This window comes from Panthera onca, chromosome E1 (assembly GCF_046562875.1).
Source record: "Panthera onca isolate mPanOnc1 chromosome E1, mPanOnc1 haplotype 2, whole genome shotgun sequence".
NCBI classification, from domain to species: domain Eukaryota; kingdom Metazoa; phylum Chordata; class Mammalia; order Carnivora; family Felidae; genus Panthera; species Panthera onca.
In genome coordinates this window covers 58,547,528-58,562,741 of record NC_138352.1, presented here as the reverse complement: position 1 = coordinate 58,562,741, position 15,214 = coordinate 58,547,528, and the positions used below count along the sequence as shown (strand labels likewise).

General features: G+C 44.8%; 1 protein-coding gene across 1 annotated transcript in view; it reads right to left on the bottom strand.

Moving 5' to 3' along the window:
• The window catches only part of DHX8 (DEAH-box helicase 8), a 30,327-nt gene extending 25,986 nt beyond the window's left edge, over positions 1-4,341 (bottom strand). The window contains exon 1 of the mRNA XM_060645966.3: positions 4,101-4,341. Coding sequence (XP_060501949.1) covers positions 4,101-4,248 — 148 coding nt within the window. The 5' untranslated portion in view covers positions 4,249-4,341. The remainder of the gene's footprint in view (positions 1-4,100) is intronic.
• Positions 4,342-15,214: the final 10,873 nt, after the last annotated feature.

Genomic DNA, 15,214 nt, shown 5'->3' with positions numbered 1-15,214 from the left:
AAATGGCACACCTCACTGTCCCAGATGATCTCCTACTCTTCTCATGAGACTACTAGCTGTGACCTGTTGTCATACAGACTCCAGAAGTAACAACGTCCAAAAGCAAGAGCCCACCCTCACCCTCCTGATGAAAGCCCACAGTAGGATGCATTCTACAGTTTCTGCAAGGTCAGACTCAATCCACATATGAGAGCCAGGCAGCTGCTGGATGGTCCAATCTCTAAGTTGATAAAAGACTTACTTGCTTCCCAAATTCTTCACTACAAACCTGCCCAGTGTTTGAATTTCTTTTTTTTTTTTTTTTTTTATGTTTATTTTTTGAGAGAGACAGAGAGTGTGAGCAGGGAAGGAACAGAGAGAGAGGGAGACACAGCATCTGAAGCAGGCTCCAGGCTCTGAGCTGTCAGCACAGAGCCCGATGTGGGGCTTGAACTCACGGACCGTGAGATCATGACCTGAGCAGAAGTCGGATGCTTAACTGACTGAGCCACCCGGGCGCCCCTGTCTTTACTTTTTTGAGGACATTAAGTAAAAGCTAAATGCCTTCAGGCTACATGAACATAGCCTACGCATAACAAGTTAGTATCAGCAATGCCAGTGGTTAAGACTTTTGACCACCTGCTACATGCCAGGCACTATGCTAAGTGCTTCACATGAGCTATCCCCATGATCCTCATAACCCTCATTGGTAGGTACCATTACTGGCCCTATTTTACAGACGAGGAGGCTAAGGGTTTGAGATGCTGACCTACCCAATAATAAACGGTGGAGCCAGGACTGGAACCCAGGCAATCTGACTTCAAAGCCCACATTCGGTAGAGAAATGTGGAGGGAGAAGTCAGTCATATGGTGCTAGACATGCAATGTTCAAGAGTCTATTTCAAAGCAATCAGCAGCATATTCACACTGCAGCTGTCATTAGTTAGGGCAGTTGTTTTTGTTTTTTGTTAATTTCAGAATTATATGGGGGCACATTAAATTAACCGAGCTACCAAAAATGAATTAGTGGTTAAAAACAAGTCCATTGGAGCACCTGGGTGTCTCAGTTGGTTGAGTGTCTGACTCTTGCTTTAGGCTCAGGTCATGATCTCACAGGTTCGTGGGATCAAACCCACATCTGGCTCTGCAGTGGGGAGCCTGCTTGGAATTCTCTCTCTGCATCCCCCCCCTCTGTCCCTCCCCCTGCTCGCTCGCTCTCTCAAAATAAATAAATAAACATTAAATACATATATGTGTGTGTATATATTTATGTTTATTTATACTTATTTATATTTATATTCATATTCATATTTGGTCTTCATCCCCTTACCAGGCACAGCATTCCTAAAAGCCTTGGAATTTCAGGAAGTGTAGAGTGAAAAACATCTTTTGTTACATTAAGAAGATGACTTTAGTAAAACCCCTAGATAATGTCATTTGGGAGCTGGTTGCCAGGGAAACCAACCATGCGATTACAGGCTGGAACTTTTAGCCCCACCATTGACCTCCAGAGAGGGGAGAGGGGCTGGAAATCGAGTTGACTTACCAATGGCCAATGATTTAATCGATTATGCCTCCTATAATGGAGCCTCCACAAACACGCAAAAGGACTGGGTTTGGAGAGCTTCTGGGTAGGTGAACAAGTGGAGACCTGAGGCAGTGGGGCACTCAGCATGGAAGCTCCTCAATCTTTCCCACATACCTTGTCCTACCCATCTCTTCCGTCTGGCTGTCCCTGGGTTATCTCCTTCCCTAATAAACCAGTAATCTAGTCAGTAAAATGTTTCTAAGTTCTGGGAGCTGCTCTAGCAAATTATCAAATCCAAGGAGGGGAGTCGTTAGAACCTCTGATCTATAGCCACTGGCTCAGCACAGGTGACCACCTGGACTTGTGAATGGCAACTGAAGTTTAAGGTGAGTCAGTCTTACAGGCCTGAGCCCTTAACCGGTGGGATCTGATGCTATCTCCAGATAGTGTCAGCATTGAGTTCAGTGACACCGAGCTGGTGTCACAGAATTGCCTAGTGGTACTGGAAAAAACACACATCATAAATTGCAGGCGGCGGGGGGGGGAGGTATGCCTGGCTGGTTCAGTGGGTGGAGCATAGGACTCTGGATCTCTGGGTTATGAGTTCAAACCCCATGTTGGGTGTAGAGATTACTTTAAAAAAAAAAAAAATCTCAGGACGTCTGGGTGGCTCAGTCAGCTAAGCGTCAGACTCTTGATTTCAGCTCAGTTCATGATCTCCCAGTCCATGGATTCAAGCCCCGCATCGGGCTCTGCACTGACAGTGTGGAGCCTGCTTGGGATTCTCTCTCCCTCTCTCTCTACCCCTCTCTGACACATGTGAGCCCCCGCTCTCTCAAAATAAATAATCTAAAAAAATAAAGTAAAATCTTTTAAATAAATAAACATGTGAATAAATGGTGTTGGAATTAGAAACAGAAAAAGCGTATTTGTGGCTCACTTGCAAATTAAATGGGGTCTTCAGTTATATACAGGCTAGAAAATCATGGAGTTTACACCTCACTTTACTTTTGTACATAATGAGGGTAACATCGAAACAATTTAACACTGGCTCAGTAAGTATTTGCTGAATGAAAGAACATATTACCCAGATAGTAAACTACAGGAGTGTTGCTCATTACCATCTAAAAGAGAAAGAGAATGAGAGAAAATGATACAGGACAGGCACATCTTGACTGGGAAGCAAGAAAAAAGTGAACTAAAATACACTGGCAGCAGGGCATCTTCCTAGGTGCTATATGGTCACCCTGGGAAAAGCAACTATCATCCCCATTTCATAGATGATGAAAAGGGCTTCAGAGAAATTGGGTATCTTACTCAAGGTCACACAATCTAATTCCCCGGACCCCTTCTGTCACATGCCCTTTCCCTTCCATCTCTCCAGCTGGTGACTTAACTTCATCTTCATTTAGAAAGCAGAACAATCAAATAGATGCCTCTCCCTCGTCTTCCTACCACCAACCCCTAAACCTGTCCGCATCTATAACCACATTCTCTGTTCTCCTTCCTATTAAGGAAGTGGGCCATCTGGCTATCAGATGGGCCGCCTGGCTGGCTCAGTCAGAAAAGCATCCAACTTTTGATCTCAGGGTCATGAGTTCCAGCCCCACATTGGGTACAGGGATTATTTAAATAAGACTTTAGGGGCACCTGGGGTGGCTCAGTCAGTTAAGCTTTCGACTTCGGCTCAGGTCATGATCGCACACTTCGTGGGTTCAAGCCCCACATCCGGCTCTGGGCTGACAGCTCAGAGCCTGGAGCCTGCTTCAGATTCTGTCCTTCTCTCTCTCTGCCCCTCCCCCACTTGCACACACTCTCTCTCAAAAATAAATTTAAATAATTAAAAAAAAAAAAAAAAACCTTTAATGGATCAGGCATCCCTGCACCTATCAAAGGTCAATTCCTCCACTCATGCTCTTGACTCCATCCATCCCTTTGCCTTCATAAGGACTCCATTTTTCTGTGGCCTTAGCTCTAGGCCCTTAGCCTTTTTCAGTTCCTCGGTTGGGGTTCTCCACCTGTACCGTCTGTCCCAAAACGCCTAATAAATGGTTGAGAACTGTTAAAGGCAGACCTCAAAAGACCTGGGTTCCAGATCAGGCTCACATTTGATATGTGATATCGAGGGGGATTACTTAATTAATTAATCAGTGCCTTGTTTTCTTAATCGAAAAACAGATAACACATCTCATAGGGTCGTGACAAGACCAAGTAAGATAACATAAGTAAAACACCGTGCATAACATCTGGCATGCCAATAAATCTCGGCCATTATCATCATCATGATGATGCGGCTGCTGCTGCTGTTATTATTAACGCTGTTTAATTAACTGGGACCTGAGGAAAATAAAAACAGGAAGCAGGAGCGATAGCCACTCTGGGTTTCACTGACAGCTCTGGGCAATGGTTTCTAAACAGCTCGGCCTGGAGAGTTCTCAAACGGTGAGCCCGGGCCGAAGGTACCGCAGGACCGAGTGTCTGCGACAGAGAAAAAGAGACTCGTACGGACACAATACTCAGCCTATCAACCCCATTTCTCCTTCGCTTCCCTCGACCCTAAGCCCAGAGGCCGCAGGGGCCTCCCCGAGCTTACCCAGGTCCTTGTCGTTGATCCCCAAGTGATTGTCCAGCTCGGTGCAAACTTTCGACACTAAAGACAGATACTCGAGTTTGGCGAGTTCTTCCGCGGGGCCTAGCTCTGTTCCGGTCACAGCCCCCGCCAGGGCCACGGCCACGGCCATGGCTACAGCCGCCCGCACCCCGCTTTACCCGGCCTTCTGAACTGCTCCGGGCCTGCTCCAGTTTTCACTTCCGGGTCGGCGCACGTCCCTGTTGTTTACAGTAAATTGAAAACTACCGGAACTTCCCATGACGCAACAGAGAATCATAGAGATCAAACAGGAAGTGCTTAAGGAAGGGACGGCCAAGTGGGTTACTCTGGGCGCCGGCCGCGCCCTCTACAGGCCATCCAGCTTCTTGGTCGGTTCTCAGGCCCGGAAACATTCACTCTGAGAGCTCTCCCACCCACCGTCGGCAGAGGGCAACCGTGGCCTGCGCAAGGGGCGCCGGGGAGGTCACGATCCCCGCGCCTCACGCGCGCCTGCGCCTGCGCTTTGAAAAAGGAACCCAAATTCAAGTTTGGAAAAGGCAAAACTCGGTTTACAGAGGTTCCCTGTATTACCAGGGCTTTGCCTCTTCGTGGCTCATAACTATCTCGAGCGATTCTGTAGGTGATAGTCTACTTCTGTTATTAATTCATTTTACAGATGAGGAAACAACACTTCTGTTATCTAGCTAAATGACATTGGGCAAATTAATCTGTGGAGCCTGTTTTCTCATCTATAAACCGGGATAATGTTGTTCTAACTGGGCTTAGGTGATAACGAAATAAGATAATTGTGCAAGGAACCTAATGCACAGTAAACACACTACAAATGACGGTTACTATAATCCCAAAACTGAGAGAGACTATGGCTACTGTAAAATTCATCTGTCAAGTACAGATACCCTCAGTCTGAGACCCCAGGGAGCCACCTGGCTCCTCTCTTGTGAAAACCCCTTCTGGGGGGGAACCTAGATGGCTCAGTCAGTTAAGTGTCCAACTCTTTTTTTTTTTTTTTTTTTTTAAGTTTATTTATTTTTGAAAGAGAGAGAGCCTGTGAGTTGGGGAGGGGCAGACAGAAGGAGAGAGAGAATCCCAGGCAGGCTCTGCATTGTCAACACAGAGCCCAATGTGAAGCTTGAACCCATGAACCATGAGATCGTGACCTAGCTGAAATCAAGAGTGGGACATTTGGGGCGCCTGCGTGGTTCAGTCGGTTAAGCGTCTGACTTCAGCTCAGGGCATGATCTGGCGGTTCGTGAGTTGGAGCCCCGCATCGGGTTCTGTGCTGACAGCTCAGATCCTGGAGCCTGCTTCAGATTCTGTGTCTCCCTCTCTCTCTCTGCCCCTGCCCTGCTCATACTCTGTCTCTCTCTCTCTCTGAAATATAAACATTAAAAAAAATTTTTTTTTAAAGAATAGGACACTTAACTGACTGAGCCATCCAGGTGCCCCAAGTGTTCAATTCTTGATTTTGGCTCAGGTCATGATCCCAGGGTCGTGGGATGGAGCCCCCGAGTTGGGCTTATGCTCAATATGGAGCCTGCTTAAGATTTTCTCTCTCCCTCTGCTCCTCTCCCCCACTCACAATCTCTCTGTGTCTAAAATAAAAATAATTTTGGGTGCTCAGTCGGTTACTTAAGGATTTTTCCACACCACACTGCTCTGTGTGATGAATAAGGAAATGAAGGCACCCCGAAGTGAATGACCCTCCGATCAAGTAAAAGGGAGGAAATCGGACCCTTTTGCTTTCAGCTTCAGGCTACATTACACTGCTGCACCTTTGGACTGTGTCCCTCCAACATGTCAGCATGGGCCTAGAAATGGCAGAGCAAACCACGGAACAGTAGTTCTTGCTGACTGCAAGAGCTCCAGGTTTCCAGGTCCCTAAGGAGTCAGTACTGCACTGATTCCTTTTCCCTGTGAATGGAAAGGAAAATCCTTCAACTTGCTCAACTTGCCAGCTTGGAATTAGGATATTAGAGACTTACTCCATTTGACTTCCTTTCTCTATGCTTCTTGGCTTTTAAAAATGTTATATTTATGGGGCACCTGGGTGGCTCCGTCAGTTAAGCGCCCGACTTCGGCTCAGGTCGTGATCTCGCGGTCTGTGAGTTCCAGCCCTGCGTCTGGCTCTGTGCTGACTGCTCAGAGCCTGCTCTCTGCCCCTCCCCGACTCGTGCTGTCTCTCTCTCTCTCAAAAAGAAATAAACATTAAAAAATAAATAAATAAAAATAAAAATGTTATATTTATATTCTGCTCTTCTCCAATATTTAACTAGAAGGCGGGGGGTACATAGAGTCTGTTTTGTCTTAAAATCTCTGTGGGGAAAAGGGCTATAGAACCACAATGGGTAATAGTAGGAGCAGTAAAATACTGTAGAAACTTTTAGAATTATTTGGGAGTTATTGAACATACATCTCAACAGTAAATACGAACAGGAAAACTTATTAAATTTTATTTACATAGGTATGTTTCAGGAGTGCAAGTTTGTTATGCAATACACATATTTCCTGTAACACCAAGGAATTTTTTTGAAGCCAAAGGAAAAGAAAGAAAAGCGTAGATAATGGAACCTGACAGCCAAACACAGATACACATGGTATCCTCCTTCTCTTAAGAGACACTGAATCAAATGCAGTCCAAAAACGAATGCATTCTAATTGCCCTTTGGTTCTTAATATATTTAATTAACGTTTTTATTAATATTAAAAGATATTTTTAATATTACATCAATACAATTAATCCCCCATTATCATTATATTGCTTTCCTTGGATACCTTCCTTGTGACCCTCTTAACACAGCCATTGACAGTTCCCTGTAAATAATTTACCTTCACCAAAAAATATATATATATTAAAATAAATAGCCTGTGTTTAGCATGCTTGGTCACCACCTTCACCACCACCCATGATGGGTAAGAAATGATTTCCTACCACCCTCTTTGTAGTAACAAGGACTTTGCATTTACGTCTGTTCCTAGACTGATATACGTGTTTGGCCCTAATCGCAATTCCCACATTATTTCTGCTCTGTCCCAGAAACTAGTCACAGCTCCTGGCATTTGGCTAAGAAGTTGGGGAAGGTAGAAAGCAGAGCAGAAGGCACTGAACTTCTTAGCAACCCTAGATTGGATGGGGGAAGGCAGAAATCATCTAAGTGTGTGTAGCTGAAAGGTGGCATCCTTAGGGAAGTTGGTGAGAAAAATCAGGACTTCCTGTCACCAAAACAAAATGGTATTGCTACAACCAACACAGCCTAGCTTGTTCTGCTGGGGTAAAACTCAGGTCTCAGGAGAAACACCTCTGCTCTGGAAGGCAAAATCAGAATGATTTGCTTCTAAGCATATAACTGCCACTCAGTTGTTACTGTTATTAATGCAGAGGAACTTCAGAAAAAATGGCGCCTCCCTCACTGCTCCACTGGGGCCCTGAGGCAACCCAAATATATTGACAAACATGGCCTGAGCCCCTGCATTTGAGGCCCTCCCTGATAGGGATGGGACCCCAGAGCAAGTGAAGTCCTGAAACACCCCTTTGCCTCTTCCTCCAAATTCTTCTCCAAATTTGAATCGATTCATCCAAACACATATTAAACCTCTACTTTGTGCCTGGGCCCTGTGGTAGGTTCTGGAAAGGACCCTTAGGGATCTGGAAGGTGGTGGGAAACGATCAAGGAAGGACTAGAATACTCTAAATGCTGCACTCGGGGCTGGTGGCAGAGCTGTGTTTATAACAGCTGCTCTCTGCTGCCTAAACATGAGGGCAGGTGATCGGAAGACAAAAAACAAAGCAGGTCTGCTCCCTGTCATCTGGGGGCAGCTGGGGGAGGAGAAGGGGCAGCCCAGGGTCAGGGCCATTTCACAGGGCAGTTTCTCCTGCTGCAACCCATTATTTGTCAGCCTTATCTTTTTATGCCCAGGCACAGCCTCAATTTTGCCCCAAATATCCCTGACCTAAAATTCCCTCTCTTGTTAGGCCATCAAATACCATCAGTAATAATGGATACTTTGGCTGCAATTCTCCAAAACTTCATGGTATTAGGCAAAAAATATTCCTCAAGAGGCTCTTTCTTGAGGTGCCGGGATGGCTCAATCAATTAAGCATCCAGCTTTGGCTCAGGTTCAGCTCTCGCAGTTCACAAGTTCAAGCCCCACATCCAGCTCTGTACTGACAGCTCAGAGCCTGGAGCTTGTTTCAGATTCTGTGTCTCCCTCTCTCTCTGTCCCTCCCCTGCTCGCACTCTGTCGCTCTCTCAAAAATAAATAAACATTAAAAAGTGGCTCTTTCTTTTTCATCACAAATTTCCTCATTCCTCACTTTAAGGCCTATCTTTAAAATATCAGGAAAAAAGAAAAAAAATCAGACATCCAGACAGTCTTACAATTTGAACTTGGTGAAAAACGAAAAACAAAAGATTATTCTCTCATCTCCACCTCCTCACCTTCTGTAAGAATGATAAGGAATTTTCACATATTTATTTATGAATTAATCATCCTTTAAGTGACCCTGCTTCTTAAACTTAATTTAGATTGGTTTTCTTTATTTTTTAAGTGTCTTTTTTTTTTTTTTTTTTTTTTTTTTTTAGTTATTTCTATACCCCGTGCAGGGCTCGAACTCATGACCCCAAGATCAAGAATCACATGATCTTCCACCGAGCCAGCCAGGCACCCCTAGGTTGGTTTTCTTCAAACAGAAATTTTTACCAGTCACTATGATAAGTATGGGCAACAAAGTGACATGTCACATTAGGCTTATTTTTTCTCTAGTGATATTTTTGCAGCCTCTGGTTTCTGTTTGAGGTCATTCTTTTTTTTGTTGTTTTTAACGTTTATTTATTCTTAAGACAGAGACAGAGCGTGAACAGGGGAGGTGCAGAGAGAGAGGGAGACACAGAATCTGAAACAGGCTCCAGGCTCTGGGCTGTCAGCACAGAGCCGGGCCCAGGGCTTCAACCCACGAACTGTGAGATCATGACCTGAGCCGAAGTTGGCCGCTTAACCGACTGAGCCACCCAGGCGCCCATGTTTGAGGTTGTTCTTTAGGAACTTTTAAGGCTTTCCTCAGAAGAGATGCAAAAAACAAGCCCAACCAAGCAGTGCATTAATGGGAGGAGACCAGAATAAAGAGGGGCTGACATTCTCTTTGCAAGCCAAGCATGTAAACGGTTGTCCAGTTAGTCCGGGACCAAAGATCTGGGTTAATCTGCAGACTCTTGCCACTAACTCAAAAGAAACTGCTCCTCTGGAAACTCCAGTTCTTCCCCCAAGTGAAGGAGGGTGAGTTCCCAGCAGGGCCTCCATCCAGAATCTGGAATGCCCAGCAGAGCAAGCCATGCCAGACTCCTTCCCCAGCCTCTCCGGGCCCCAAGCCTCCCGTCGAAGAGCTTTGGCGGTAGCAATAGCTGCTGCCCTGTGCCAGAAGAGCTGCCTGCCCACTTGGGGTTCACAGCAATTATGGTGATTTATGCCGCCAGAGTGAAAATTAGCAATCTGGTGAGGTAACTAAAAATGAATGCATCTCTTCCTAGAGTTCACTCCACCCAGCTGAGCCACCAAATAAAACCAGCATATGGGGCAATTAGGGAGCCAAGCTCCTGCTTTCAGGGCTCAGCAGAAGGAGGCAGAGTCGCCCGGGGTCCCCTGCCCGGTTCAATAAGGATCGCAGGTCCTACCGAGTATCTCCGTCGCCCCTCCACAGTGCCCCTAGTCCTGTCGTGAACACCAGCCTGTGGTGCTACCTTTCCAAGTCATTTCTTTCCAGGACGAGCTACTTTACCCTCTTGTGTAGCAAACTGGCCGAGAGAGGGGAAGTAAGGATCAACCTCTATCACGTGGGTATGTGTGGGGCAAAGATATTTTTTCTTCTTAATCATATATTTGCCTTTACGTGACCCAGAAAGAGTCTGATCTTCCCTAACTTCCCTAGCCCAGCCCGTAGAAGTTATATGAAAATGTGTGAAAGACGTAGGGGTCCAAAATGGATTGATCATCCTCACCACTGAGCACGTGCAGAAATCCCCATTCTGCTTTACCCCCACGGACATGGATCTAATGGGGCTTCCCAGATAACAGAGATTGATTGGAGTCACGCTGTCAGCTACTTGGAAATTTGGATGTAAATGAGGTATTCAATCATTTGTATTACTCACGAAGTGTTAGAGTTGGAAGGGATTTGAAAAACAATGTAATCAAACTCACTCTGAGATACTGACTTAATTGGTCTGAGTGTGACCCGGGCATCAGGATTTTGAAACGCTCCCGGATGAATCTACCGTGTAGCAAAGTTTGGGAATTGCTGTCTTAATCCCCTAATGCGAGGTTTCTCTTGTCAGCCCTATAGACACTTGGGGCCAGGATCATTCTTTGTTGCTGGGGGTTTTCCTACCCATTGTAGGCTGTTTAGTAACATCTCTGGCCTCTAACTACTAGATGCCAACAGCATCCCCTCCCCCCCAGTTGTCACAGATGTCAAAAATGTCTCCAGAGATTGCCAAATAGCCTCTGGAGAGCAAAATCAGACTGGTTGAGGGCCACTAAAGAATGTCTTCGGTTCCCACCCTCCTTGACCTGTCTGTAGCATTGAAAAAACCCTCCTTAAGAAGACTCTCCTTAATTTGACTTTCTCAACACTGCCCTCTCTGACTCAGTGTGCAAAGACGTATTGATATTCAAAACATGTTTACGGAGTGGACCTAGAAGTTGCTCACATGTCTTTTGCTCACCTCCCCTTAACCAATTATCTACAAGGGACACAAGAAATGTGACTTTTATTGTGGCAGCCATGTCTAGCTAAAGACTGGGGTTCTGGTCCTATCATACTTTCAGGTCATGTCTTTTTCCCACTCCCCCCCCCCCTTCCCACTGGCTGGAAGTACACATGTGGTCCTGTTGAGCCATCTTGGACCCTATGAACAAGGTCACGACCCTGGGGTTGTTGAAGCAAAAAGACAGAAGAAGCCTAAGTCTCTGACCTCCCAGAGCCTCCATACCAGACCTAGACTGCTCACTCCTGAACTCTTATGTGACAGAGAAAGAAATATGCTTCTAGGGGAGACTGGCTAGCTCAGTCACTAGAGCATGCAACTCTCCATCTCGGGATTGTAAGTGTGAGCCCCACGTTGGGCAAAGAGATTACTTAAAAATAAAATCTTAAAAAAAAAAAAAAAGATACACTTCTGTTTGGTTTAAGCTACTATTATTTGGGCATCACTATTGCGTCAGCTGAACCTACAACCTAATCAATACAGATTCAGTCAAGTTCAACTATCACTTCCAGCAACTCTCGGATCTACGTCTCCAGCCGCTACAACTCTCCCAAGCTCCGAGTCCACATTTCGGTTACCTATTGGAAGCTGCGGCTGGATCCTCCAACAAGGACCTTTAACTTCATATGTCTAAAACCAAAAGTGTCACGCTTTTCCCCCCACTAACTCTTCCTGCTGTTTTCCTGCTTCCTTCCTATTTTGCTGCTTAGAAAGCATTCCAGTCTCCAAATCACTCAGGCTCCAAATCCTAGAGGCATATCTGAGTCATCCCACAGAAGTCCGTCCCAGAGCCTTGCACGTGGTAGGCACAAAAATGTTTCTCAAGTTGAAGAGATCGAGTGGCTTGCCCCAAGCCACACATCGAGTTAGAAATGTTTTCCTATATGATGGAGATTTCACGTTCAAATGATAGATGATTTCCTGCTTTTTTTGTGGGGCTGACAATGCCATGAGGACACAGACTTCTTAGGACAAGGTTGTGATTTGAGAAATTCTAAACTACAATTAAACAAGTGTTCTGCTATTTTGAGCCTTTGGCATACCGTGCACTATAATTATATTCGTGCATCTGTGTACTATAAGATATAATATAAGCATTTTATGTATTTTCATGGGCTAGATGTAAATCTTCACCCAAGCATGCTCTAGCCTGCCTAACTCATTGTGGGCCAGTAAGTATTTAGAATACTGAGACATTTTTGAAATGAAGGATCATTGTGGGATCCTCTGGGCCAATGTTAAGCACATCAGAGGGTACCATAGTCAATATTTGAGCCATATGGCCTGCTTTTACAATTGAATGTCTGTAGCCAGCCCTTTTTATGTGCCCGTGATTTTTTTTTTAAAGATTTTTGAGCTATAAAAAAAAAAAGAAAGAAAGAATCCGTATTCATTGAGTATCTACTTAGGCATGTGGCTAAATGCTCTACTTGTGATCATCACAACCCTAGGAGGTAAGTAGGAACCGCAAAATACAGGAAAGTGGGGAGACAGGCAGCAGGGCCATTTGGCTAGCCCTCAAATGATGGGGCCTCCAATTTTCACTGCTTTTCAGAAGCAGATCTGAGCACAGCTGGTTTAAGCCTTGAACTATATCCTCCAACTCTTTCTAAAAGCCATTTGCCCCCAGTTGCCTTGGCCTGGACTCGTCATTCACAGCTATGTGTAAATTCCAGCTGAGTTTGTGATCAAGAAACTATCTCCTTGGCCACTTAGGAGAGAGTGTTCGTGCTATTATCACTCTGGTTCACAAAGAGACCTTTCCTCCTCCAGAGCACAAGGAAATATGCTCTCTGAGTATCTTCTAACTATTTCTATGAATATAAAAGAAAGACTGGTATTCATACTCTTGTATATTGCAAATTACATATATAATAATACATATTATTGATATATTTGTTTATTATAATTTTAAATTTCTGATTCATTAAAAGATATTTCTTATAATTTTCTATAAATTTCTTATAATTATCATTCCTGTATTCGTTTTATTTCTTTTTTAATGTTTATTAATTTTTGAGAGAGAGAGAAAGCAAGGAGGGAAGGAGCAGAAAGAAAGGGGGACAGAAGGTCTCAAGCAGGCTCCGTGCTGACAGCAGAGAGCCTGATGTGGGGCTCAAACCCGCGAACCGCAGGATCGTGACCTGAGCTGAAGTAGGACACTTAACCAACTGAGCCATCCAGGTGCCCCTCCCTTTATTTGTTTTTTTTTTTAATTTGTTTTAAATGTTTATTTACTTTTGAGAGAGACACACACACACACACACACACACACACACACACACACACACACGTACGAGTGGGGGATGGGCAGAGAGCGAGCGAGACACAGAATCCGAAGCAGGCTCCAAGCTCCAAGCTGTCAGCACAGAGGCCAACAGAGGCTTGAACTCACAGACCGCGAGATCATGACCTGAGCCGAAGTCGGACACTTAACCAACTGGGTCACTCAGGTGCCCCCCTTTCTTTGTCTTAAACCTGGTTTACATAAAACAGAAAGATTCCACATTCAATTATGTTCGTTTATGCGTATACCAATGCTTTTTATCTCTCTGTCCATTCTGTAATAATAGACTTCATATCAGTTTGCATTTTTTTAATACTCACAGAGTCACATTTACCATTTTTAAAAATATTGTTGTTTTCTTTTTTTTAATTTTATTTATTTATTTTGGGGAGAGAGAGAGACAGAGCATGAGCAAGGGAGGGACAGAGAGGGAGGCACAGAATCTGAAGCAGGCTCCAGGCTCTGAGCTGTCAGCACAGAAGCCAATGCAGGGCTTGAACTCACGAACCGTGAGATCATAACCTGAACCGACGTCGGATGCTTAATCAACAAAGCCACCCAGGGCTTTGTTTGTTGTTTAATGAGACATGGAATTATCGTTGTTTAATGAGACACGGAATTCCAAAATTTCGGTCTTGCCCAGGAAATAATTTGTTTAAAAGTAAGTGCTTTGGGGCACCTGGGTGGCTCAGTCTCTTGAGTGCCTGACTCTTAATCTCAGCTCAGGTCTTGAACTCAGGGTCTTGAGTTCAAGCCCCGCATTGGGCAGAAGTAAAAGTAACTACCTTGCATACTTTTGGTATGTGAAAGTAAATATTGCGTGTCACCAAGTTTCTTTGTATTAATACATTAAAGATTTTCTGACTTGTCTCATTATTTTTCAGTCCCCAGGTCTAGCTAGATGTCAGTACAAGACAGAAGTGTCCAAATGTGAGGGCTGTATACCTCACTATGGCTTTGGATGGTGTTATTAGTCTCATATTACAAATGAGAAACTGAGTCTCAGAGGTGAAGTGCCTGTATCGGTGGGTTCTCCGCCAGGCTCACTGTGAGTTTCCCAGATCTCTGGAAATGGTTTCGTCTCCACTGCCTGACACCTTCCCTCCCCAACCTTGCCACATTTGATTGGTCTAGGACCAGACACCTGACCCACACCAGGCAGTCCAACTTCTTTTCTAGGATATTTGAAAATGGAATTGAGGAAAGAGACCAAGCCTTCTCTAATGGTAAAGTTAGGATCCATGAGATGCAAGAACTACCAGAAACCTTGATGCCCTCTCTGGAGAGAAAGCCAAATTGAAAGAATAAAGCCAAACACATGAGAGAGAAAAAAATTCCAGGGGAGAGAGTGTCCTGGAGGCATTTAAGTCCCTGACTTCAGTTATCCCTGATTCTAGATGTCCTCGGAACCTTCCACTAAATCCCCCTTTCTGCCTAAGCTGAGTCAAGTCGCTTTTATGCAACTGGTAACTGGCAAGTAAAGAGGCCAGTTCGAGGAGCTGACTCCTGAGCCCATGCTCTGTTTGCTACAGTCGATCAACTTCACCTGGCTGCTCAGATCTTGTCCCTGGCAATGTGGGAATGAGCAGTACAAAGGCACCAAACCCAGCCCATCAACTTCACTCGATCCACACATATATTCAGCTTCAATCCCCCACAGCGTGTGGGAAGCTGATGTTCCCACTGATGTTGTACATTTAGAAATGACACGTGCACCTAAGGGCATGGGCTTGGAAGGGAATGTTACACTCTTAGCTATGTTTCTGCGTGGGACTTGAGGAACATGGTGAATAATCAGCCCTATGAAGCCACACCCAGGCAGCCTTGGAAGAATGGGAAGGGAAAATAGAAGAAGTAGAAAAATCTGAATTAAAGGCAAAGATAATAGGCCTCTATGTGGTTATATGCCTTGCTGCTTTCCGAAGTTCTTTCTCATGCATTATCTTGGTTTGGGTCCTATGGCAACTCAAGAGGGATAGAAAGCAGGTGCAGTATTAACCTACGCTTTACAGAGAAGGAGACTAAAAAGATACCTACCGCAGTGTCAGGAG